The sequence below is a fragment of the Lycium barbarum genome, chromosome 3, assembly GCF_019175385.1.
Source record: "Lycium barbarum isolate Lr01 chromosome 3, ASM1917538v2, whole genome shotgun sequence".
Taxonomy (NCBI): domain Eukaryota; kingdom Viridiplantae; phylum Streptophyta; class Magnoliopsida; order Solanales; family Solanaceae; genus Lycium; species Lycium barbarum.
Window position 1 is genome coordinate 128,225,152 of NC_083339.1, and position 25,458 is coordinate 128,250,609.

At 33.0% G+C, this 25,458-nt stretch overlaps 1 protein-coding gene across 1 annotated transcript; it reads left to right on the forward strand.

The window, feature by feature from the left end:
* Positions 1–3,561: 3,561 nt before the first annotated feature.
* LOC132634149 (miraculin-like) lies at positions 3,562–5,385 on the forward strand. Its single transcript, XM_060350447.1, has 2 exons — positions 3,562–3,845; positions 4,826–5,385. Exons 1-2 carry the CDS (start codon positions 3,594–3,596, stop codon positions 5,237–5,239), a joined length of 666 nt encoding a protein of 221 aa, XP_060206430.1. The 5' UTR covers positions 3,562–3,593; the 3' UTR covers positions 5,240–5,385.
* Positions 5,386–25,458: the final 20,073 nt, after the last annotated feature.

A 25,458-nucleotide genomic window follows, 5' to 3' on the forward strand; every position in this document is an offset into this window, starting at 1 on the left:
CTTAGACAGATTGTACTAAGTTAGTCTCTTTCAATTTTCCGTGAGAAAAGAGTGAAAAATATCCTTAAGATTGTTGGAAATCTTACGGAAACATTTTATAACAAAATTAATTTGCTTTTTGTTGTCAAGGCCAAATATGGTTTTAAAATGTTAAGAAACAAAAACTGTGACAAAGTTAAGAACAAATATTTAAAAAGTAGATTATAATTTTAAGAAACTAAACATATATAATGTTGGGTTGGTTTGTCTTAATTTGGTCTTTTTTTTAGTTCAAATCGAATCAAATTAGTTACGATCAATTGTTTTTTCCTCTAAACCATTTCTTTTTCCTTTTTCAATTAACTAATTTATCAATTTGGTCTTGTTTATCAATTTCCTTTATATACCCCTACTTAGTGTAATGATATATATATTTTTTAAAGAATTCTTGTAACTAAGCGCAAAGCCACCCTCAGCTAGCCAAAACTCCAACCATTATCCACCTTAGCACAAAACAATATAAATACAAACAAAAAATTCCAAGACAATATGAAACTCCAAACAAATTGCACTTTGTTTCTAAGATTATTCAAAAAATTGATTTTAAGACACTGATAAAAAAAAAGAGTTAAAATGTGTTTATCCATGTTAGGAAGCATGAGATGGTGAGAAAAGGTGCCAATACTAATGAAATCGAATTATACATATAGTTATTCTATAACTTTTATGTATGTATAAATCTATATAGCAAAGAAAAAATCTGCAAACAAAATGAAAATAAATAATTTAGTGTTTTTTTTTGTTTGCGATTCTGAAATATTAGCAAAAAGGAAATTGTGAGATAGAGTTTGGTTAGTCTATGGTGGAACACGGCTGGGGTTTTTGCTGGGCAGAGGGTGGTTTTTAGGTGAAGGAATAGCTACAGAGAAAGAGAGAGCATAATAGTCAGGTGAGTGAATAATTTTTGGCCACTTTTGGGGCCCACACTTCACAGATTTGTCCCTCACACAAGTATTACGTGGCATGCCTGACACATAATAAAATTTCTCATCGAGTACATATCTAATTTCACTACACTTGTCATCTTAATCAAACGATGGACGTCTATTTAGCTAACTAGGGCTGATATGCCCGTGCTCAACATGTGATTTTTTTTCTTATTTGGTATTTATAACATTTTTTTAAATTTATATGACATCGTCTGCTTGCACATAAAATTTAAAAAAAAAAATAATGAAGCTTGTGGCAATAAAGTTTAAATTATATTGTTTTCACATTGTGGCAGTAAGGCTTAAATTATGATATTTGTGGAATAATTAAATTATATTTTTTTCAAATTTTAAAATGTATTGTTCTTTCCTAAACAAACTAATGAAGAAATAATGCAAATAGTTTGAAACGTTTGGAGGCGTTTTGTATAAGTAATTCTTAACATTTCTTATGCACCTCTACCACATTTTGTCACAATAGATATTAAATCATATTTTGCAATAATAAGGTACTAGTAGTACTTAAATTTGGTGCAACATAATAGAACTACTATAAGATAATTTTCCCCCGTACTCAAGTATGAAAAGCTTTCTTTTTTGTAACTTTCTATTGAATATGTTTTTACTTCAAATAATTTTTCTATTTTGTTTTAGTTACATCAAAATTTGTCACAATACCGCTCAGGTTAAAAGACGCTAGATCATTTTTTTGTAAATCTATTTTGCAGAAACTTTGTAAAATAATTTGAAACGGAAGAAGTCAACATTATTAATTTCGTTTTGACAGCCAGCAGTTCCTTCATGCTTAAAGAAAATATTTTTCCATATTTCCTTTTATCACCTATTTTAGAAAGATAAGAAATCCTATTCCCCAACCCTACAAATCAATAATTGAAATGCAAAGAATCAAAATGCAATAGTTCGGGTAAAAGATTTAATCTTTTTCCACGTCCTCAATTTTATACTTCTAAAAGGAGATAAAACAATCTCCTGAAAAATAAAAAAGACAAAATAAAATAGGTTGAAAATAATTCTTGATGAGTGATGAGTGCATTTAAATTTGTCAGTACAAAATTAAATAAAATTGGTGAAACTTCAAAGGTTATCCAGGTACTCACTTGGAACTTCCGATATTTTGATTTGTTAAATTTGGACAACTCAAAAATTGTTACTCCCTCCGTTCTAAAAAAATTATCTTTTTTTGACTTGGCATAAAATTTTAAAAATAAAAAAAGACTTTTAAAATATATAGTCTAAAACGAGATTTAGATATTCGTGTGACCGTAAATTATTTCATAAAATTATAGTATTTCTAAATATTAAAAAGAGATAATTTTTTGAGACAAATTAAAAAAAAAAAAAAAAAAAAAAAGGATAATTTTTTTGTGACACACAAAATATTTGCCATAACAGCTACCCAAGATTGAGATAACACAATACGTATGTGAAAAGGCGGCGACAAAGAGAATGCAGGGCTAAAATGGAAAGAACAGAGGGGGCCCAGGCGTTCAGAAAAGCTGAGCTGCAACTTTAAGTGGACAAGAGAGTAATTAAATAAAAACAGGGCTGGTCTTTTTGTAGGTAAAGTAGCGCTGGCCTACATGCTGTTTCTACAAAAGCAGAAGGGCAAAAAGGTCATTTCAAGATAACGGGAAGCTCCTCCGTTTATTAATAGTAAGTAGTAGTAATAGTAATAGTAAAATAATCCGAACCATAGTTAAAATTAGTTGTTCTCAATATTTTAACCACGGTTAGAGAATAGGGAGGTTAACATTTAGACTTACAGTTTGTTTTTGGTAGGTTTATATATACTGGACTCATATGTCAGATCAAATCTATTGGCGTTTGGCACCTAATAATTCCTCATATCCACATGTGAGCTACGTGTTTTAACCTTTAAACTATTCCAGCTATATTTTACTAAAGGGATAGATACGAATTATTAGCGAATTGGTGTCTTTCCTAAATCAGTAATATAAAATGTGCTTTTATATATATATATATAGAGAGAGAGAGAGAGAGAGTTAAATTTTACAGTGACAAGTTTATATTCGCAAATCAACTTGTGACTCTTATATTAATTCTGTTTAAATAGAATAATGAGGATAAATATCGACATATAATTTTTCAATTTACTTTCTCTTTACTTATGCATATTTTTAAATTATTTATTTTTACTTTCTCTTTACTTACGTATTTTTCTTACTTTGTTTTCACTTAATTATTTATTTATTTATTACTTTCTTTTTACTTATTAGTCTCTCCGTGCACTCTATGTGAGGTAATTTGAAATAGGAGAGTCAGATTTTTTTTTTGTGAATTAGAACATAAGTTTGTTAAATTTTTTGAAACAAAATATAGATATTCAGAAATTACATAAAAGAATACTATAAGTCAAAATAATTCACAATTTAAAATATTTAAAAGATATGTTAAAAAATTCTGATAAAAAATTCATGTTGAAATAATTGCATGCATCAGATAAATTCTTTTATAGTTTTTCTTGAAAAACATGTTTTAAACGCAAGCGTGATCTCTTGGGTTCATCTTGATTATCTATAAATTGAAGCTCCAGTTAGAGCTCCTCTATTATCTATATACGGTTAAATCCAAAAAAAATAAAAAATGAAAAACGTTGTTTTTCTAATTTCACTTGTCCATCTTCTTCTTGCATTTTCCTCTAGTACTAGTGCTAGAACAACTCCGAATCCACTCTTGCATGTGGTGTATGACACTAATGGCGATATTCTTAGAACAGACGCCAGGTACTTTGTGGTCGTGGCACCAAAATTCGGAGCCGGTGGGGGAGTAACGCGAGGCCCCTGGTTAAAGGCTGGATATGGAGCTGGTGATGCTAACTTCGTGTGTCCATCTCTGGTATGTCCATCTCATTTAAAAAGATTAAATTGGTAAAAGATTATAATGCTCATCTCGTTTAAAAAATTAAATTGTTAAAAGATTATAATGCTCATCTCGTTTAAAAAATTAAATTGTTAAAAGATTATAGTATAGTTTGATACTTTTTATTTTATATATATGACATACGTTCCTTTATAGTTTATACCAAAACAGTTACGTATTGTAAAGAATGGATCTTAAGCCTAACTCAACCTCAAAAGCTAGCATATGAGGGAAGGATTACCTAAGTCCATAAAAGGAGTCCACTCATCCCTTAAATCACCGATATGGGATATTTTAACACATGTCTTTCTCTTGTTATATAATAGTTGAAATTTGGTATCAGAATTTACTTTTACTTACATGATTTGTGTGGATCATCTTGATAAGGATCTTGGATATAACTCAATGTCAAAAGCTAGCAGATAAGGTGATGGTTGCCTAACATATGCAAGACAACCCATTTTTCAAATTTCCAACTGATGTGGGATCAAGCACCTCATTCATTCAGAACCAGGACATATGAAGCGTGAACGAGATAATATGGATCCATCATCAAGTAAACTTAGAAATTGAGATGAACCTGGGATCTCATAACATGATAAAAATTAGACCTTGTCCCTAATTAAATCAAAAGTTAGTGCATGAGGTAGGAATTGTCAAAAACAGATAAGGAGATTAATTTTTAATTTAAATTCACATTCAACGTGGGATCTAACACAGCTTTATGTAAATGTTTACAAATACGTGAACTCTCGCCACCACTTTTTTTATAGGTAGAAATACAATAGTTAATGCCTAAAATTGTGGTTATTTTATATCTTTCTAAACATAATCGGTGTGATGTTTGTGTGTCTAATCAAATACTTTCACATCAAAATGACACGAATGAAATACTTTCATTATATAATATTCAACACGTCTCCTCACGATCAATCTTTTATATTTTTGGGTTACAGGTGGTGCAGTCCCCGCTAGATGCGGACAAAGGCGTGCCAGTCTTTTTCAAACCTAAGGCACCCAAACAAGTAGAAATTACTGAATCCACTCCTCTTAACATCCGGTTCTATAATCCAATTGGAGTTTGTAACAACACACTGTGGGAAGTGGAAGGTTACCCAGGAACTTCTGAGAACCCAGCCTTCTTGTCAACTAATGGGAAGACAGGAAATCCTTCCACCTGGTTTCAGATTAAGAAATTTAATGATGAATTAAATGCGTATAGGTTTGTGTTTTGTCCTATTAAAGAGACCTGCGATGAAATCGTCATCAATCATTTCAAGGGACAAAGGCTTTTGACTGTGAGATTCGGTTATAGATTCCCAGTTGTGTTCGTCAAGGATACTCACTACGGAATAAATTCGATTATATGATCGATTTGGTTGGACAAAAAATATGAATACTATAATGTACCTACTTGTATTGTCTAAATAATGGTACACATGCGTAGAGTACTATGCATACGCGCCCATGTATCTGTTTCTTCTCTAATAATAAAGTATTGGTACCTTAATGGATACATTCTCTCCTGTCCTTTTTTTTTTCCTCCTCCCTTCTCTTCATTTCAATGTGTTAAAAAAATCAAAGGTTTCGTTTCTATTCTTTTAGTTATCTTTATGGCCTGATTTAGTCCTTATGAACTAATGGTAGTAACTAAATAACAAATTTAAATCATTTGCTAAGTTCAAGGACAAATTTGACCTGCATCTTGTTAGCTTGGATCACCCCTAAAAAGAAGAACCGAGTATCCATATTACATCAAACATTTCCTTGTGTTTTTTTTTTCAAAACTTGTTATTCTACAAATCAACACAAAAACACGAGAAACGACATTAAAAGTACTTGAGGATTCATAAAAGACTAAGCAGTTGGCATCAAATGCGCCGTAATTTCACGGCACATAAGGGACAGAGGCGTATCTAGCCTACAACTTTGGGGTTCAATTAAACCCCAAATTTTTTACGCGGAGTCTAAATGTATATGTAAAGAATTACTAAAATTGCAATAAGTAGTAGATATGAATCCATAACTTTAAAAATATAATGGATTCAATACTAAGAATGTTAAGATTTAATCCATAAAATTTAAATCCTGAATCGTTCCTAGATGGGAAGTATGGGTTAGAAGGTGAGGTAGGCTTGGGGGGGGGGGGGGGGGGAGGGGGAGTATACATACACGTTAATATAAAAATATATGCTTTATTTGTCGCCTTGTCCGCTATTATTTTAATCACGGATAATATCCGAATCAATCACGGATTTGGTTCCCCTATAGTAAAGTATCTCTCTACTTTGTCCGGTACATAAAAAATTTCATTACACTTGTCAACTTAATCAAACGATGAACATCTATTTAACAAATGGTTAAAACCACTTGTTTCTCAATGTTTTAACCATGCTTAGAGAGGTTAACATTGAGAATTACTGTTTGTTTTTGTTAGATTTATATATACTGAACAAACATGTCAGATCAAATCTATTGGCGTTTGGTACTTAATAATTCTTTATATGCACATGTGAGCTACGTGTTTTAACCTTTAAACTATTCCATCCATACTAAAGAGATAGACACGAATAATTAGCGAACTGATGTAATATCAACTCCAATTAAAATATATACATAGAGAAATAAAGTAAATATTGTTAACGAATATCCATCACGTCTCTTTACTTAACTATTTTTTAATTGTTTATTTCTTACTTTCTCTTTATATATATATATATATTGTTAAATCCAAAAACTCTATATAATATAGGACAGTTTTCAAGCACAGCCCAATTGTATAGACATTATAGAGAAGAACAAATATCAGCCATAGGAATTAAAATTACTACCATAAATTTAATAGACCCAATAGCCGTAAGACAAATAAAAAATACTGGAAGAAGTTTAATGCATATAGGATTAATAGTAGTAGGATTAAAAGGATTAACTAGAAAGAACTCAGGAACAAAAGTTTTAATAGTAATTTATGACGATAGATGGTCAGACATGAAAAAATCAATAATAGGACTAACAGAAATAGACATGACAAATAATGGAGGAATCTTTTATATTAGCCCAGATTACCAAAAGGGTGATAGGGGGTTATATTTTTGTTTCAATAGATATATAAGTATTTCAATAGGTATATAAGTTTATAAGTTTCAATAGATATATTATTTTGATAGAAAGAAAGATAGCAATATTATGTGGTTTTTTACTTATATGTTAAACAATCCTACTCGGTACTCCGTCACTCCTTGAATCTTCTTATCATGTAGGTGTATTTCTTATTTTCTGCCTATTCTTCCAATTTTTATAATTTTCGTTTTTTTTTTTTAAATAAATCTGTTTTAGTTATGAATCTTTATTACACTGTTCATCTCTTTCTCTTAATCTTGATTCTTAATATCCGTCTTCTTTAACCAAAGGCATTGGAAAGAGAAAGAGACAAAGGCATTGGAAAGAGACAAGGACATTTAAAAATGGTATCTTTGAGATAAAGATGAGACAATCACATTAAAGAGAAAGAACACTTCGGTGAATAACAAATAGACTTTGGAGAAACTGAAAAGGACATTTCAGAAAAAGGAGAAATACACCTACATGATAAGAAGATTCAAGGAGTGACGGAGTACCGAGTAGGATTGTTTAACATATAAGTAAAAAATCACATAATATTGCTATCTTTCTTTCTATCAAATAATATATCTATTGAAACTTATAAACTTATATACCTATTGAAATACTTATATATCTATTGAAACAAAAATATAACCCCCTATCACCCTTTTGGTAATCTGGGCTAATATAAAAGATTCCTCCATTATTTGTCATGTCTACTTTTGTTAGTCCTATTATTGATTTTTTCATGTCTGACCATCTATCGTCATAAATTACTATTAAAACTTTTGTTCCTAAGTTCTTTCTAGTTAATCCTTTTAATCCTACTACTATTAATCCTATAATTTAGCGAATATAGCCGAAGACTGTAACCATGAGTTTGAACGAAATAAAGGATTGGATAGTAATGCATGTTTCTTTTGTAAATGGTATCCTAGTAGAGACAAAAGAGCTAAATGTAAAAATTGTTACATAGAAGGATGTACAATGTGTATAGAAAAAGAATTTAAAACAAAAATAAATAAAGAGACAACAAAAAAAAAACGAAAATTATAAAAATTGGGAGAATAGGCAGAAAATAAATAAATATATATATATATATATATATATATATATATATATATATATATATATATATATATATATATATATATATATATATATATTACTTTCTCTTTACTAATGACTTATGAGTCTCTCCGTCCACCCTATATGAGAAAGCTCGGAATACGAGAGTTAAATTATAAATTTTTTGTGTGAAATTAAACATATAATTTTCAGTTATTTAAAATAAAACATTAATATTAAGAAGCTACATAAAAAAAACTATTAGTCAAAATAATTTATAATTAAAATATTTAAATGACATGTTAAAAAAAATCCTCTCTCAAATAAAAGTTCTATCCAAATTTAATAATTATTTGCACACACAAATTCTTTTATTGATTTTTATGAAAAACATGTTTTAAACGCGTGCCTAATTTCTTGGGTTCAACTTAATAATCTATAAATTGAAGCTCCATTCAGTGCTTCTCTATCATCTACACATCAAATTAAATAAAATAAAAATAAAATGAAGAAGGTTGTTTTGCTATTATCACTTGTCTTGTTGGGAAGAAACAAGCAATAACCAAATTACACGACGAGCTAACAGCGAAAGAAATACCAAGTCAAAACTTCCCACACTATTTGAACCAAGAGAAGACAATAAACACTAGCACAAATGGAAATCCAAGCAGTAGCTATACCAACAATAAAATAGCAAAGCAAGCAAAAATAAATCGAATGGAAGAGACACCAAATTTACGTGGTAAAACCCCTTCAAGGTGAAGAGGAAACATCCACCGAACCTCCGGCCCACAAAAGCTCCACTATAAACAACAAGAGTTACAACAATGTTCTCCAAATGGCTACAACAACAAATCCAAGCACGGAGCAACAATACATAAAAGATAGCACCAAAACCAGTGAAGAAAGGAGAAAAATCACCCCCAAAAACGAGCTACTGTTCGTACTCGAAAACTGGACCACAAAATCCGATCTCCACTGTTGAAATCGAAGAACCAGATGTTGAGAAACCCCAGTTCAAATTTCAGCACGATCCAACGGTTAACGAATCGGGAAACGTAATTTAAAGCGGACTGTTGTAGCAGAAAATTTCTGGACGAAAATCTGCTTTCTCTCTATATGGCTGCTATGAATTCACTCTTGTGTTGTCAAAATAAGACCTAAATTGATCCTATATATAGAGAAAATTTTGGGCAAAATTGGTCTGGTCCAAATTGGATTGGGTTTTATTAATCCAATTCCACATAGGAAGGGAAAACCCAAAAACCTAACAATTCTCCCCCTCCCGACTATGTGGAGGAAACCGCCATCCCGGCGATCAAGCAACAACACTCTAAATCTAGACTTGTAACCAAGCCCAGAACAACCTGAATGGATAACATCTTCACAACCGGAGAAAAGATTTCATCAAAATCAACTCCCTTCTTCTGATTAAAGCCCTTGACAACCAATCTAGCCTTGTACCGTGGAACTGGGTTACCATCTTCATGTTTCACCCTAAAAACCCACCTATTTTCAAAGTTTTTCTATCTTTAGGAAGCTTAACCAGATCAAATATATGATTATCATGTAAGAATTCAATCTCATCTTGCATAGCATCAAACCACCTTTCTTTTTCTTCACTATCCATGGCCTCATCAAAACTTTCAGGTTCTTCCCCATCAGTCAAGAGTACAAACTCATTGGGAGAATAACGAGATGAAGGTACTTTCTCTCTAATAGATCTTCTGAGAGAACTCTCTGGAACGTCATTAGCAACTGGTTGCTGGCCAACCACATCATCTTCCACTGGAGCATCAACAACATCATGTTGGTCATTCTGAACATGATCACTATCTTCATTATCAACTTAATCTTCATTATTTTGAAGATTTTCTTCAGGTGCAATAGTCACAGGATCTGGATCAACATCAACTAAGTTTCCATTGCTCTGAGAATCAACCTTCTCAGCTTTGTCAAATCTTTAATTATTTGGTCTTCAAAGAACACAACATCACGGCTTCTAACAAGTTTCTTCTCAACTGGATCATAGAAACGATAGCCAAATTCGTCTTGACCATAACCAATGAAGATACACTGCCTAGTTTTAGCTTCCAGCTTTGACCTCTCATCCTTAGGAACATGCACAAAGGCCTTACACCCGAAGACTCTCAGATGAGCATAAGAGACATCCTTACCAAACCAAACTCTGTCAGGGATATCACCATCCAAAGCAACAGTAGGAGATAAATTGATAACATAAGAAGCAGTATTAAGTGCTTCTGCCCAAAATGAATCTAGCAGCTTAGCATCTGAAAGCAAACATCTAACCCTCTCAACTAGAGTTCTGTTCATCCTCTCTGCTAGACCATTTAACTGAGGAGTCTTTGGAAGACTTTTTTTATGCCGAATACCCTGTTGTCTACAATAATTATCAAAGGGACCAATGTATTCACCACCATTGTCTGAGCGGATGCATTTTAGTTTCTTCCCTGCCTGTCTCTCAACCAAGGCCTGAAAAGTCTTGAACACATCAAGTACTTGATCCTTGGACTTTAAAGGAAATACCCAGAGTTTGCGAGAATGATCATCAATAAAAGTCACAAAGTAAAGTGCACCACCACGAGAGCTTACTTTAAAAGGACCACATAACAGATGTGCCAACTCCAGTAAATCCAGCTTTCTTGAAGGTGAATGACTCTGAAAAGAAACTCTTTTCTGTTTCCCGGCTAAGCAATGAACACATCTCTTTAACTTTGTTTGTTTCACTCCAGAAAGCAAATTCTTCTTAGCCAAGTTATGAATCCCCTTCTCGCTCATATGACTCAGCCTTCTATGCCATAATTCTGATGAAGTATCATTCTCCACCAAATTTACTAAGTCACCACAAATGGAGCCCTGAAATAAGTACAAGTCAGACATCTTATAACCGTGAGCCACAACCATTGAACCTCTAATTAGCTTTCACTGGCCACCACCAACGGTTTGATCAAGTTTTCCTACATAAATTAAAAAATCCTCTCTATATGGCTGCTATGAATTCACTCTTGTGTTGTCAAAATAAGACCTAAATTGATCCTATATATAGAGAAAATTTTGGGCAAAATTGGCCTGGTCCAAATTGGATTGAGTTTTATTAATCCACGTAGAAAGGGAAAACCCAAAAACCTATAGTTTGGTCACTTCTAACAAGTTGTAGCTATAGTTTAGCCAATTACGGCTCGTAGCCATTAATTTCTTGTCATAAGGTGTATTCAATTCGATTGTATTTATTCGTAGCTACTTTTACACTGTATTTAATTCAGATATATTCAAGCAACAAAAGTTCAAAAAATACAGGGATATTTGGTTGTATTCAATTCATTATATTCATTCGTAGCTACTTTTACACTATATTCAATTCGGTTATATTCAAACAACAAAATTTTCAAAAAATATAGACGAAAATACAAAAAAAAAAAATCCTTCGAGATATAGAGACAGGAAAAAATATAAAAAGGTACACTATATTTGCACTCAAATCTCCTTCAAAATACAAAAAATAAAATACACTCAGACCTGAAAAATTGACTCAGATATGAGAAAATACACTCAGATCTGAGAAAATTCGATCGGTTGGCCATGAATTCCACTTCCGGCCAGATAGCAGCAAAGATTGCGAGGAGGAAGGGACGGTTGATCCAAAGCTGCCGAACCCCATCGTTGTTGCTTTGCCGGACGAAGCAACTCCGACGACCTTTTTGTGTTTTCTGTCTGGACCATTCCGTTTCAGATAAACTCAGATTTGATGGTTCTTCTGTTTCAGATCTAATGAGCTGAGCGGCAAACTCAAATATGAACTCGAAGTTTCCATTAAATGGCGATTGTTTTTTGAGACCACACAATAAAGTAGAACAAATAAAAATTGCCTACAGTGAGTGGCGGTGGCGCTGGAGGAGGAAGAGGGGATTCCTGCTACTTGGAGAAGACTCTGCGGTGGATGCTCCGATAGTTCTAGAACCCTAGCTCAGTTGCTGAGTATTTGTATCAGTGTGTCTTTATAATTAGCTACGGTTGGCAATTAAATACATAGTAAAACTATGATAGGTAAATAATTTAAAATATAATTACTGAAGATAAATACCTCTTATATGTTATCTAAACGATGTAAATTTTTCTACAAAAAAATATTAAAATGTCTATATCGTATAATCTTTGGGACGAGAAGTGTCAATTAATTAATTCCCTGTGAACGAAGATAGCTCCACCACTGACTATAGCTCCGTTTTAGAATACACAGACAGAGACCCAAGAAATCATCTAGAAGGGAAAGACACTTTATTAAAAGTAATAGGTTTATTTGTTTAGAGAGCCATGCTAAAATGATGTTTCAATTAGACTTTCCCGAAGTTTACCATAAGAGACCGGCTTTTCACGAGAGCACATATATAACGCCTCCTTCCATTTTGGGTCATCTCGCCCACAGTTTGATTGTAGCATAATACAATAGGAACCAATAAATTGTAATAAGCAAATAATGTGTCTGCCTAATCTCTTATATATATAGTTGAGAAAAATATACTTTGACAACATATACAATCTGGTCTTTCAATAGCCAATTTCTATAACAACACTTCATGATAATAATCATGTTTTCTTTGAAATCGACTTTCATATTTTGTAATTATATTATCTATTCTCTATAATAATATCTCGCTATAAAAATCAAAATGTCCGAATAAAATACGTCATTATAGAAAGATTTGATTGCATATGCATGCCACTTATTGTCAAATTTAATGACGTCCTTTTGTGTATATGAAATTTCTGTTGCACGACTCCAATGAACAATTATTCTGTTATTAATCCTTTTTCGGCTGAATTTATGGATCTGCTTGTTTCAGTTTTTAAAATATGATTTGGAATTATCTTATATAATTATATATCAGTGAGGGAAAAAAGGTGCATAAGCAATCAGCAGAGCCATTTGGACATGATTTGAGATCATGAAATGAAATTAGTGATTTGAAATCATGATGATTTAAAGTTGAAATTTTAGTTTTGTTTGAACATGCAATTTGGATTTCTTCCCACAAGTTATGAAAACCATCAAAACTTTTCTAATTCTTATACAAACTTATCGAATGAGCAAATCATAGTTCATAACAAAATTAATATGTGTTTCTCCCAAACGACACGTAAGTATACGTAGTCGTACAAGTAATACAGTATTTAAAGCCCAGATATCGTACCCACAAAGACTTAGATTAACGTCCTGAATAATCGACTCGTTTGCCAAGCAGAGTCTCACGAAATCTTCCCTATTTGCCTTCAATTACATCAGAAAATGACTTGTAAACTTTATTATGACCGTCCCTCATTGGTTGTCCCCGGATTCCATTATCAAGAAGTGTATCCACGGCTTCTTGTACTAATTTCTCCTTATACTGCTCAACTAATTCAATTTTCGTTGTAACTATTCAAGAAGGTGAAAATCAACATGTTTGTAGTAACTAAACCATGACTGAAAATAAACAAATAAATATGAGTATTTTGTGACTGAGACAATTGTGACGAAGACTATAAGATTTATCAGATGAGAAAGAGTTCCAGGGTCATGGCTTTCGACAATCCAATTAGTCTTCAGACCATTCTACCTATTTTATTTCCTGTGTTACTAGTTGACGGGTTGATGATTGATGAGTCGTGAAATTACGCGATATTCGATGCTAATTCCTTAAGTTTTTGCGACTCTTTAAGCACTTTTGTTGTTACTTTTTGTGTTTTTATGTTGTTTTGTAGGAAAAGATGCCCGGAGAGCATAAAACAGCAAAATGGATCAAAATGGACCAAAATGGAACAAAATAGAGCAAAACAAGCCAAGTAGCTGAAATGAGTGATCGGAAGAAACCAAGTGAAAAGAAAGTCAAAAAGAGGTCAAACTAGACATTTTTGCAAAACTGTCAAAACTGGACAGTTTTGCAAAAACGGGACAGATTTGCAAAACTGTCAAAAGTGGACATTTTTGCAAAAACGGGCAGAATTGCAAAAACAGAAATATGGGGGCAGATTTTTACATTCTTTTGAACTTGGAAGAATTAGAGGAGCTACAAAAGAGAGGCTTAGGGCAAAACATTAACATCTTTGGTCATTTTGCAAGTTTTGGAGGCTAGGGTTTTCACCTACACCATTGGAGGAGAAGATTGGAGCACTTTAATGAGATAATTCTTAAACTTTTCTTCAATTCCTTGTTTTGTATTGAATATTTTAGTGTGTAGTATTTCATTTCTAGACTTGAATCTTGTTTATGAAAATATTCTTGATTAAAGTTTGGATTGAAACTCTTGCTTTGCTTATGTATTGAATGATTCTTATTGCTATTGAAGTGGGTCTTTGTTGATTTAATTAATCTCGTTCTTGAATGTTTCCAAAGGGATTAGCTAACCTTAGGACTCACCCATTTACTTAGATTGAGCTTGGAAAAGGAAATCTAGGTTGGAAAAGATTAATTAACAAGAATTTGGGTCATTAAACTCATCTAATAACTTGAGCTCGGAAGAGGATAGTTACTTGAGGTTAAATTGATTGTGCCTAATATCACACTCTAAGGCTTGGAAAAGCTTAGAGTGAAATTCATTGATTTGGTTGGAAGACTTTCAATGAGATTTTAGATATCATTATCTATTGACATAAACCCGTCCTTAGTTGTAAAATCGTGAAATACATTGGATCGTTACTTGAGTGTAATTTCCTTTGTATCCAAACTTGTGGCCATTGATCATTTTACTTGCTTTCTAGGTTAGTTTACATTTCCGCATTAGTCATAATTTTCTCAAAAAACCCAAAATATTTTCCATCGTTTGGCTTTAGCGTAGTTGGTGAAAGTTCCTTACTTTCTTAATCGCCTAGCATATTGTTCCCTGTGGGATCGACCCCGACTCATAGTTGGGTAAATATATTGCATACGACCATGTACACTTTCTCTTTGAGGAGTGTATTTGGACGTTATCAAAAATGGCGCCGTTGCCGGGGAACAATTTGGCGTATTTAGGTTAGTTTGGGATTTAAGCTTGCTTGCTTTGGTCCAAATTCGTAAATATTAGTGTAGTTGTTTTCTTTGCTTGATTTTATTTTTATATATAAAAAAAAAATGACCAGTTTTTGCAAAACTGCAAAACTGTCCAGTTCTGAAAAACTGTCCAGTTTTTGCTTTTGCGGAAACTGTCCAGTTCTGAAAAACTGTCTAGTTTTTGCTTCTGCCGAAACTGTCCAGTTCTGAAAAACTGTCCAGTTTGTGCTTCTGCAGAAACTGTCTAGTTCTAAAAATAAAATAAAAAAAAATGGCATCATATAATGATAATTGGTCGGCTGGTAGTTGTTCATACTTTGATGACCCTTGTCTTTATTGTGGAGGACCACACTCATGGCAAAACTGTTTGAATTCTCCCGGGGGCGGATTGTGCGCACAATCCCAAACCTATGAGTGGAGTATTTGTGATAGGTGTGGTGGTCAAAATGATCATTGGGATAATTGTGCTTATTTGTCCTTCCCTTCCCCGAACCCCCACTATGACTATTCTAGTTTTGATTTTGATGACAGTAGGGATATGGAAATGGAAGAAGCCTCAAATGCTCAAAATGAGAGGATAATGCTCATGTTGGAGACCATCCTTGAAAAAGTTGAAAAACAGGACTTAGCGGTTAAGGACTTGAGGCAACCACTTGATGACTTGAGGCAAGCAATTAATTGCAATGACAAAGTTATTCACATCTTGGAGGATCAAATGAAATCATTGGTTCATACTCATAATGCTCAACAACTTGAGGGTGTTGAAAGTAGACAAGAAAGGGGCCAAAACATGAATGTCTCCAAGGGTGGATTTGTACAAGCTTTGAATGACCCTCAACTTGAAGAAAGCCTTGACAAAATGGAAATTTTGAGCCAAGATTGGCTAATGAATCAAGCTCAACAACTTGAAGCCTATGGAAATCACAGTGAAGGCATTTCATGGATGATGGAAGAATTTCTAAAAATACATGTTGAGCAAAGTCAAGAAGTGGAGAAACTTGAAATTACTATCCAAAAATTGGAGGCCGAATTGAATGCAAAGATTGAGGCATGTGATGCTCAATATCAAAGGGCCATGGATTGTAGTTTTGAGTTGGTTTCCAATGAAAAAGTAGTCAACATTGATTTTCAAGAGCTAATGATGACTTGCCAACTGACCAATCCAAAAATAATGCAAGATGCCGAGTTTGAAGAAATGGTACTAGAGTTGCATAAAAAAGTTCATAAAATAATTTTTGAAGACTCTAGTTCATTTTTGGGCGAGGATGTCAAAAATGAAGCAAATTTGAAATTGAAGCGCATTGGACCACATTCAAACCATTTTTCAACATTGTGCTTGGTTGATGATATGGAAGTTGAACTAACCGAGCCTATGGAGAATTGTGGAAATGAAGAAGAAAGCATTTTCATTTTGAAGTTTGCTATGCCAAGAAGACAAAATGGCATGCCTCACTTAAGGGCCAAGAAGTGCAAAATGCGACACCCGAGAGTTGGCCTTCTTGTTTTTCTACCACCGCCCCATGAGCGTCATCATGATCTTGATTCAAAGTTGGGGCGCAAATTCATATCTTCCAAATAGAAGGAAAAGTGGTAAAGGTAACCGTCGTGCCGCGACGTTAAATCAAGCGCTTGGTGGGAGGTAACCCATCGTTTTAAAAGTTTTAAATCGTTTTTGAAATTTTATTTTTTAGAATAGTTTAGTTTGTGGTTTTTGACTAATCTGCAAAGTTTTAGAATTTTTGGAGTTATTTTGAGCATATCGGATATCCGGACAGTCCCTAAAACCAGTAAAAGCTGAAAAAAAAAATATTTTCTGGTGTCATAACATGCGATTCGCATGTAGTGTCGCACATGGTGACAGAGAGAGCAAAAAAAAAAAAAACTTTTTCCTGGTGACATCACATGCGACTCGCATGTCATACATGCGAATCGCATGTGGGGTCGCATGTCATGCCAGTAAAAAAAAAAAAAATCTTTTCTATTTTTATGTTTTGTTTCGATTATGTGCAGCGAGGAAACTGCAATGTTTATAGTTGGGGGTGGCACGTGGTAGCGCATTATATTTTGAAACTTGCTCAAAATTTTTGAAAATTTTGTTCTTTTGACATGTTGTGGATTACTCACTCTTATTATTTCATTTTCTTTCTTAGCTTCTTTCATTAGTCTTGTAAGTTTAGGTGTAGGTTCTCCTTTGAGGAAAAATGCGAAAACTCTTGGCTTGTTTGGTACTAATAGAGTTAGTCTCTTGCATGTGAAATTGAAATGTGAATACCTCTCCAAATTGTTGTGAAAGTTAAAAAGCAAGGTGCATAGGAAAGAATGATCTTTGTGACAACTTTTTGGCTTATTTTGTGACTCTTTACCTACTAGTGTGTTGACTTTGGATTATGAGATATTGCACTAGTTGTTCTTGCTTGGGAAGTGAAATTAATCCATCTTGACTAGTTCATATGCCATGTGTGTGAGTGTTTGTTGAATAAATCTTGTGTTTAGTTTTATCATCTAGAACTTGTCTGGTTAGTCTTTTAATATTAATTTTGATCATATTGGTTGGAGAGATGACCTTGGGCTATCTTTGTGATGTTTGAAAAAGCCTCTTTAGCCTTTCTAGCCTACCATTGCATAAATAATATCACTAGTAACCCCATTTGAGCTTATGACCTTTTCTTTGATTGCCACATTACAAGCCTTTACCATGTTTGATGAAAAGTTTCTCTTTTGAACGTTTCCCTCCTTGAACATGAAATTGTGAATTTGAGGCCAAAAGCCTAAGTTGGGGGTGTTAGTGTTGCTTGAGAGTGGTGAAGGTTGGTGTTGTGAAAAAGTCAAAAGAAAGGAAGAAAATTTGAAAAATACAAAAAGGTTGCAAACTTTTTTGTGCAAAAAAAAATGTATCTTTGTAAAAAAAAAAAAAAAAAAAATTGGCAGGTGACATCACCTGCGATTCGCATGTGGGGTCGCAGGTCGTGCCAGTGAGTAAAAAAAAAAATCCTTTTCTATTTTTATGTTTTGTTTTGATTATGTGCAGCGAGGACACTGCAACATTTATAGTTGGGGGTGGCATGTGCTAGCACATTATATTTTGGAACTTTATAAAGGAAGTTGGAATAATTGGGGAAACTAGTATGCAAAGGAAGGAGTGTTGTTTTGAAATGAAGAGGAAAGTGGACGAAAAGTTTTGTGTAGTGTTCAAGGAGGGCGTAGTCACTTGTATCCCAAATACTTATCCTACCCTTCCCTAAGCCTACATTACAAGCTTAAAAAGTCCCTATGTGATCTCCAACTGAATGTTCTTGAGTTAGCGATGATTGAAAATAAGGGCAAGCTTATGGTGTGATATTTGTTAGCACTAGAATTTCTTTGTTGAGTGTGAGTGACTTTGTTTATTTGTCCCTTGTGTCGTTGTTGTGAATATAGTGATTTTGGGACTTTCTTTCTTGTGAGGGCATATGAATTATGATAGAGTGGTGATGTTCAAAAATTCCAAGTTGAGTCAATTGAGCATATCTAGTAAACTAGTGGTTTTGAGTCACTTATTGAGACTTGAGTGTTGTTGCTAGATAGTTTTATATCTCTATTGCATTCTTGAAATTGTATTTTGAATGAGGGAGTTATTTGGTTGAAGCTTCACATGCTTGTAGCCTAATTGTTGGTACCAACCAAAGTCATGTTTTTGTGCTTAAAGTGGTTCCTCATTGAGATTTTTGTTTTGATTTGCTTGAGGACAAGCAAAGACTTTAAGTTAGGGGTGTTGATGATTCGTGAAATTACGCGATATTCGATGCTAATTCCTTAAGTTTTTGCGACTCTTTAAGCACTTTTGTTGTTGCTTTTTGTGTTTTTATGTTGTTTTGTAGGAAAAGATGTCCGGAGAGCATAAAAGAGCAAAATGGATCAAAATGGCCCAAAATGGAACAAAATAGAGCAAAACAAGCCAAGTAGCTGAAATGAGTGATCGGAAGAAACCAAGTGAAAAGAAAGTCAAAAAGAGGTCAAACTGGACATTTTTGCAAAACTGTCAAAACTGGACAGTTTTGCAAAAACGGGACAGATTTGCAAAACTGTCAAAAGTGGACAGTTTTGCAAAAACGGGCAGAATTGCAAAAACAGAAATATGGGGGCAGATTTTGACATTCTTTTGAACTTGGAAGAATTAGAGGAGCTACAAAAGAGAGGCTTAGGGCAAAACATTAACATCTTTGGTCATTTTGCAAGTTTTGGAGGCTAGGGTTTTCACCTACACCATTGGAGGAGAAGATTGGAGCACTTTAATGAGATAATTCTTAAACTTTTCTTCAATTCCTTGTTTTGTATTGAATATTTTAGTGTGTAGTATTTCATTTCTAGACTTGAATCTTGTTTATGAAAATATTCTTGATTAAAGTTTGGATTGAAACTCTTGCTTTGCTTATGTATTGAATGATTCTTATTGCTATTGAAGTGGGTCTTTGTTGATTTAATTAATCTCGTTCTTGAATGTTTCCAAAGGGATTAGCTAACCCTAGGACTCACCCATTTACTTAGATTGAGCTTGGAAAAAGAAATCTAGGTTGGAAAAGATTAATTAACAAGAATTTGGGTCATTAAACTCATCTAATAACTTGAGCTCGGAAGAGGATAGTTACTTGAGGTTAAATTGATTGTGCCTAATATCACACTCTAAGGCTTGGAAAAGCTTAGAATGAAATTCATTGATTTGGTTGGAAGACTTTCAATGAGATTTTAGATATCATTATCTATTGACATAAACCCGTCCTTAGTTATAAAATCGTGAAATACATTGGATCGTTACTTGAGTGTAATTTCTTTTGTATCCAAATTTGTGGTCATTGATCATTTTACTTGCTTTCTAGGTTAGTTTACATTTCCGCATTAGTCATAATTTTCTCAAAAAACCCAAAATATTTTCCATCGTTTGGCTTTAGCGTAGTTGGTGAAAGTTCCTTACTTTCTTAATCGCCTAGCATATTGTTCCCTGTGGGATCGACCCCGACTCATAGTTGGGTAAATATATTGCATACGACCGTGTACACTTTCTCTTTGAGGAGTGTATTTGGACGTTATCAATGATAACTTTATGACATTCTTTCGAACTACAAATAACAAGCGCATTTATATTTCCGTAACCAACTAAATAGGGCTAAAGGGTATATTTCTATTCTCAGTAGCGAAACGATTTATCGAACAAACTCTATTTATTCTTATTACGTACGTGAATTCGCTCTTTCAAGTTCAATTCACGCACCACAGATAATGCTCAACGATTTAGTCAAATAATCAAACAATTAAGATCAAGAATAAATAAGCAACTCAAAGATGGAAATCAATAGATAGCAATAATCGTCAAACCACAACTTTCATGATAGTGACAAAACCCTAGAACTAAATAGTTTAGCTCCACATAGACGTGAAGGAAAAACTACAAACCATCCGAATAAAAAAAAAACTAAAAAACAAATTGTTACAGAGAAGAGAAGATAAAACCCTGTAACTCCGGCCTCCACGGCGGCTCCTAGCTCTCTCTAGGTTCAAAATTCTGTAAAAACCGTATACAATATGTATTTATAGGATACCAAAACGCCTGAACTTTTAAAAAATTAAATCTAACTCGGACCGAGAAAAATAGCAGCTCTGCATAAAAAGATTCAGCGGACAATTTTCTTCGCGGCAGTGCTGTGTCGCACTCGGGCTTCTGTCCAGTGAAAAATTTCTTTTTGGTATTTCTCCTTGGTGTTCGTTTTCTGGAGCTGCCAAGTAATTCCTTTTTCTTTTTTTTTTTCTTTTTTTCACTTGCAATTGTTACCCTTTGCACATACTTCCAATTGTTAGATGCGGAATATACTTTCCATTTAATGATTACATGACTTTAATTATTGACTAATGATTACATAATCACTAGATACTTATTAAAATACTAGCAAACTATGCTCGTGCGATGCACGGGCCCAACATGATTAATTTGGTTATTCAATTGAGTTAGTCTTTATGATTTGTATATTTTGTAAAGGATACTGCGATTCTCCTTACCGAGTCTTTTTTTTTCCTCTTATTTTTTTCCTTAATTTCTCAATTGTTGTTAAAATTTGTCTTATTTTGGTTATGTCCGCCTCTTTTTATATTTAGTAAGTTGATAGTTCAAATATCATTCATGTCAAATTTATAATCACAAAATTCAAAGGATATTCTATTATATTATACTCATTTTTAATTTAGAACCACAAGATTCAAAAATCTATCTTTATTTTTTAAACTCCGTGTCTAGCCAAACAAAGACACTTAAATTGAGACAGAGGGAGTATATGCCAAATGAAGGAAATGAAAGTACAATTGAGATACTGCGGACGCGTGGGGACTTAAAACATAAACACACGAGAGGTAGTATTAATGTTAAACTTCTAAAATGTACACATGTTAGCCCCGCTTAGAATACAATTTCAGTTGTTTTTTGTATAACTTATTGTTGTTGTGTTCGTCCACCTTGGGCGTTTTGTTTTTAAATTAAAAAAATTGTCTTATTTGGTTACGTCCGCCTCTTTTTATATTTAGTAAATTGATAATTCAAATATCCTACATGTCAAGTTTATAATCACAAGATTCAAAGGATATTTTATTCTATTATGCACATTTTTAATTTAGAACCACAAGATTTGAAAGTCTATCTTTATTTCTTAAACTCTGTGTCTAGTCAAACATAGACACTTAAATTGAGACAGAGGTAGTATATGCCAAATGAAGGAAATGAAAGGATAATTAAGACACTGCGGATCTTAAAAAGTAAACACACAAGAAGTAGAATTAATGTTCAACTTCCGAAATGTATACTTGTTAGTCCCTGCTTAGAGTACAATTACAGTTGCTTTTTGTACAATTTATTGTTGTTGTGTTCATCCGCCTTGGACGTTTATGTATAATAAGAAAAATATAGAATAGAATAATAGACATGTATTTTTAGTAATGTGGTCGAGTAATATGGGACGAAGGAGTAATTCATTTATTAATTATTAAAGAACATGAAAAGTCAAGTACAGTAATGTGGCTAAATAATATGGGATGAAGCGAGTACTTCATTTATTAATTCTTAAAGAGCGTGAAAAGTCAAGGAATGTGGCAAAGTAATATGGGACGGAGGGATTACTTCATTTTTTAATTCTTAAAGAAGGTGAAAAGTCAAAAGTGAACAAATAAAAGTGCATGGAGGAAATAAATATGTGTCGGGGAATTAAAATTGAATGCATACATGTATACATCATAAGAGAATAAATATTCAGCAAGAATGTGAAAAGTCAAAAGTGAACAAGTAAAAGTGCACGGATGAAATAAATATGTGTCAGAGAATTAAAATTGAAGTGCATACGTATATACATGAGAAGAGAATAAATATTCAGTACTATGACATATGTCCCCGTGGGATTTATTGATTCTTAAAGAACGTGAAAATTCAAAAGCGAACAAGTAAAAGTGCACGGATGAAATAAATTTGTGTAGAAGAATTAAAATTGAACTGCATACGTCTATACATGAGAAGAGAATAAATATTCAACAAGAACGTGAAAAGTTAAAAGTGAACAAGTAAAAGTGTACGAAGGAAATAAATATGTCGGAGAATACGTGAGAAGGGAATAAATATTAAGTACTATGACATATGTCCACGTGGAATAAAAAAGTAGTTGGGTTAAGTGTACAAGTTATATAACTTTTGATACAAGCATTCATTGCGTGTACAACTTATAAAGATTTTTTTTCAAGCAGTCAATGTTGTGTTGGTCCCTCATCCACACTTATATATAATACTAGCAATACATGCCCATGCGATGTACGAGCCGAACATGTCTATTCACTTTAATTAGCTAATCTTTAAGGTTTGTATTTTGAAAATAACTTTTAAAAACATTCTAATTGTTATTATATATAGCAACATATACAAAATGTATTTTATGGACCATCACTTTAGTTATAATTAAAAAATGGAGTTGATGGAATTAAGTCTTTGAGATGGAAAGAGTCAGACTTTTTTCTCATTATCATGACAATGAAAGTTGTTCATCGATGTGAAAAAAAAAATTACTAAGAATGTGAGGGAAAATTAATATTTTGATTCTAAATTTTTTCTTTTAAATTCTTTAATATCTTATATGTATACCGACAGGTTTATATCCATTTCAATTAAGTAACTATTCAGATCCAAACATAAGAACCATTGTTGTATATATTGGATTTTTTAAAAGAAAAACTAATAAAATATTGTTATTAAATTCATTAAAAATATATTATAATTTTTATATTAACAATATAGATAAAACAAATTGTTACAAAGAAATCGAAATTAGAAAGATATATGTTATATCGTAAATCACCAAATTTTAATTCTGAAATGAAAATATAAAGTAATACATTTTATAAATGTAAAAAAACAATAATCAGAGATTGTAAAGGAGAGTAAATAAGTAAAGTATTGACAAAGAAGGAAAACGGGGATAAAAATCACTCTGTCCCTTCACTTCTACTTATCGACGTTAACATATCAAGAAGAAGAAAAAAAAATCTTCTTCTTATTTTACCCTTCACATCAATTACTCATTTCGAATCATTTTCTGAGGTTATTGAGATTATACACCAATAAATTTGGATATTATGATAAAATATATACTTCATTTATTAATTCTCAAAGAACGTGAAAAGTCAAAAGGGAACAAGTTATGTGTAGGAAAATTAAAATAACTTTTGGTACAAATTTGCATTGCTATTGTTCGTCCTCTCTTCACGTTTAAAGTATTGACAAAGAAGAAAAACGGGGACAAAAGTCACTCTCTCTGTTTACTTTTACTTGTCCATGTTAACATATCAAAAAAAAAAACAATATGGTAATTATTAATTAGTACGAAACTTCAATTATGTTGAATATTATAGGCGTACATATTTGTAAAAATATATATGTTATCCTTTTCTTGTATTCCTTTATTTATCATGGGGACCATCAAGCTAAGCAACGCAAGAAGAGTGGGAGAATCATGCAGAAGGAGTTGGCCATTAATTTCCATGGAATTAATGAGTGAATATTTGTCTGTTCTTATTATTAATTTTACCCTTCACATTAATTACTCATTTTCAAATTAATTTTGAAGGCTATTGAAACTTACACCAATAAATATGAATATTATGGTAAAATATATACTCTCTCTGTCTCATGTTACTTGTCACTATTCCTTTTGCACGCTCCTTAAGAAATGAGAAATAAAAGATGTATTTTACTATCTTACCCCTATCTCTCTCCAATAAATACATTCTAATCAAAATTGACTATTTTCAAGAACATTTTGTCACACTCTAAAAATGGTAGGGCATGACGGGCACCCGACTCTCATCAAAGTCGAGCGAACCCTTAGACATTCGCTCTATTAAAACCTGTCATTTAAAAAAAAACTTTTAAGAACGTAAATTTTTTCCAAATAGAAATCATTATGTCTATAACGGTTATGAAAACTTTCAATTAATAAGTACTTTAGACCAATCTAAATCATCTAAAATGCATTCTCTTTTAAAATCCATAAATGACTCAACTGATATCACTTTGTCGACATCTCGACAAACATACCACAGGACACTGTCTGCAGAAGTCTCTAAGGAGTAAACTGAACACTATGAGTCAGGACAGGGCCCTGACATACCCGTAATCATATGTATCTATACATGACTCAGCACAGCTCCAGAATGAGGTGGAACTTGCCAATCCCAGCTGACGTCCAAGCATCCTAGCTATATACTTAACCTGCCAAACAATCTGGGGCTGCGGGCATGAACGCAGCGTCCCCAGGCAAAAGGACGTCAGCACGGACAATGTACTGAGTATGTAAGGTGGTAACAATCATAATCATAATTTGATTTAGGAGAGAAAAAAATCACAATCTAACTCAATACCTGCAGCCTTCGCTGGAAGAAACATAAACATATACACGAAGTCTCCAAAACAATCTTTAAGTAAATAATGCAATCTAACGCACATTCTTTAAGTAAATAATGCAATCTAACACACATGCCGCTTCCGACATATTAACAAAATGGTCCCTTCGGACAGCCGCTTCCGGCATAGTAATGATAGCCCCTTCGGGCAGCCGCTTCCGGCTTAATAATAATGATGGCCCTTCGGGCAGCCGCTTCCGGCTTAATAATAATGATGGCCCCTTCAGGCAGCCGCTTCCGGCTCAATAATAATAATAATATGGAATGTAAACATAAGTCGTAAATAAATGAAATAGTAAAATCTCGCACCCCCTTTGGAGTGGTTTTGAAAATCTAAATAGTAAAATCTCGCACCCCTTCGGAGTGGTTTTGAAAGTCTAACTTTATGTTTCCTTTAGTATAAAACTAATTTCCTCGAAATCATTAGTAAAACCA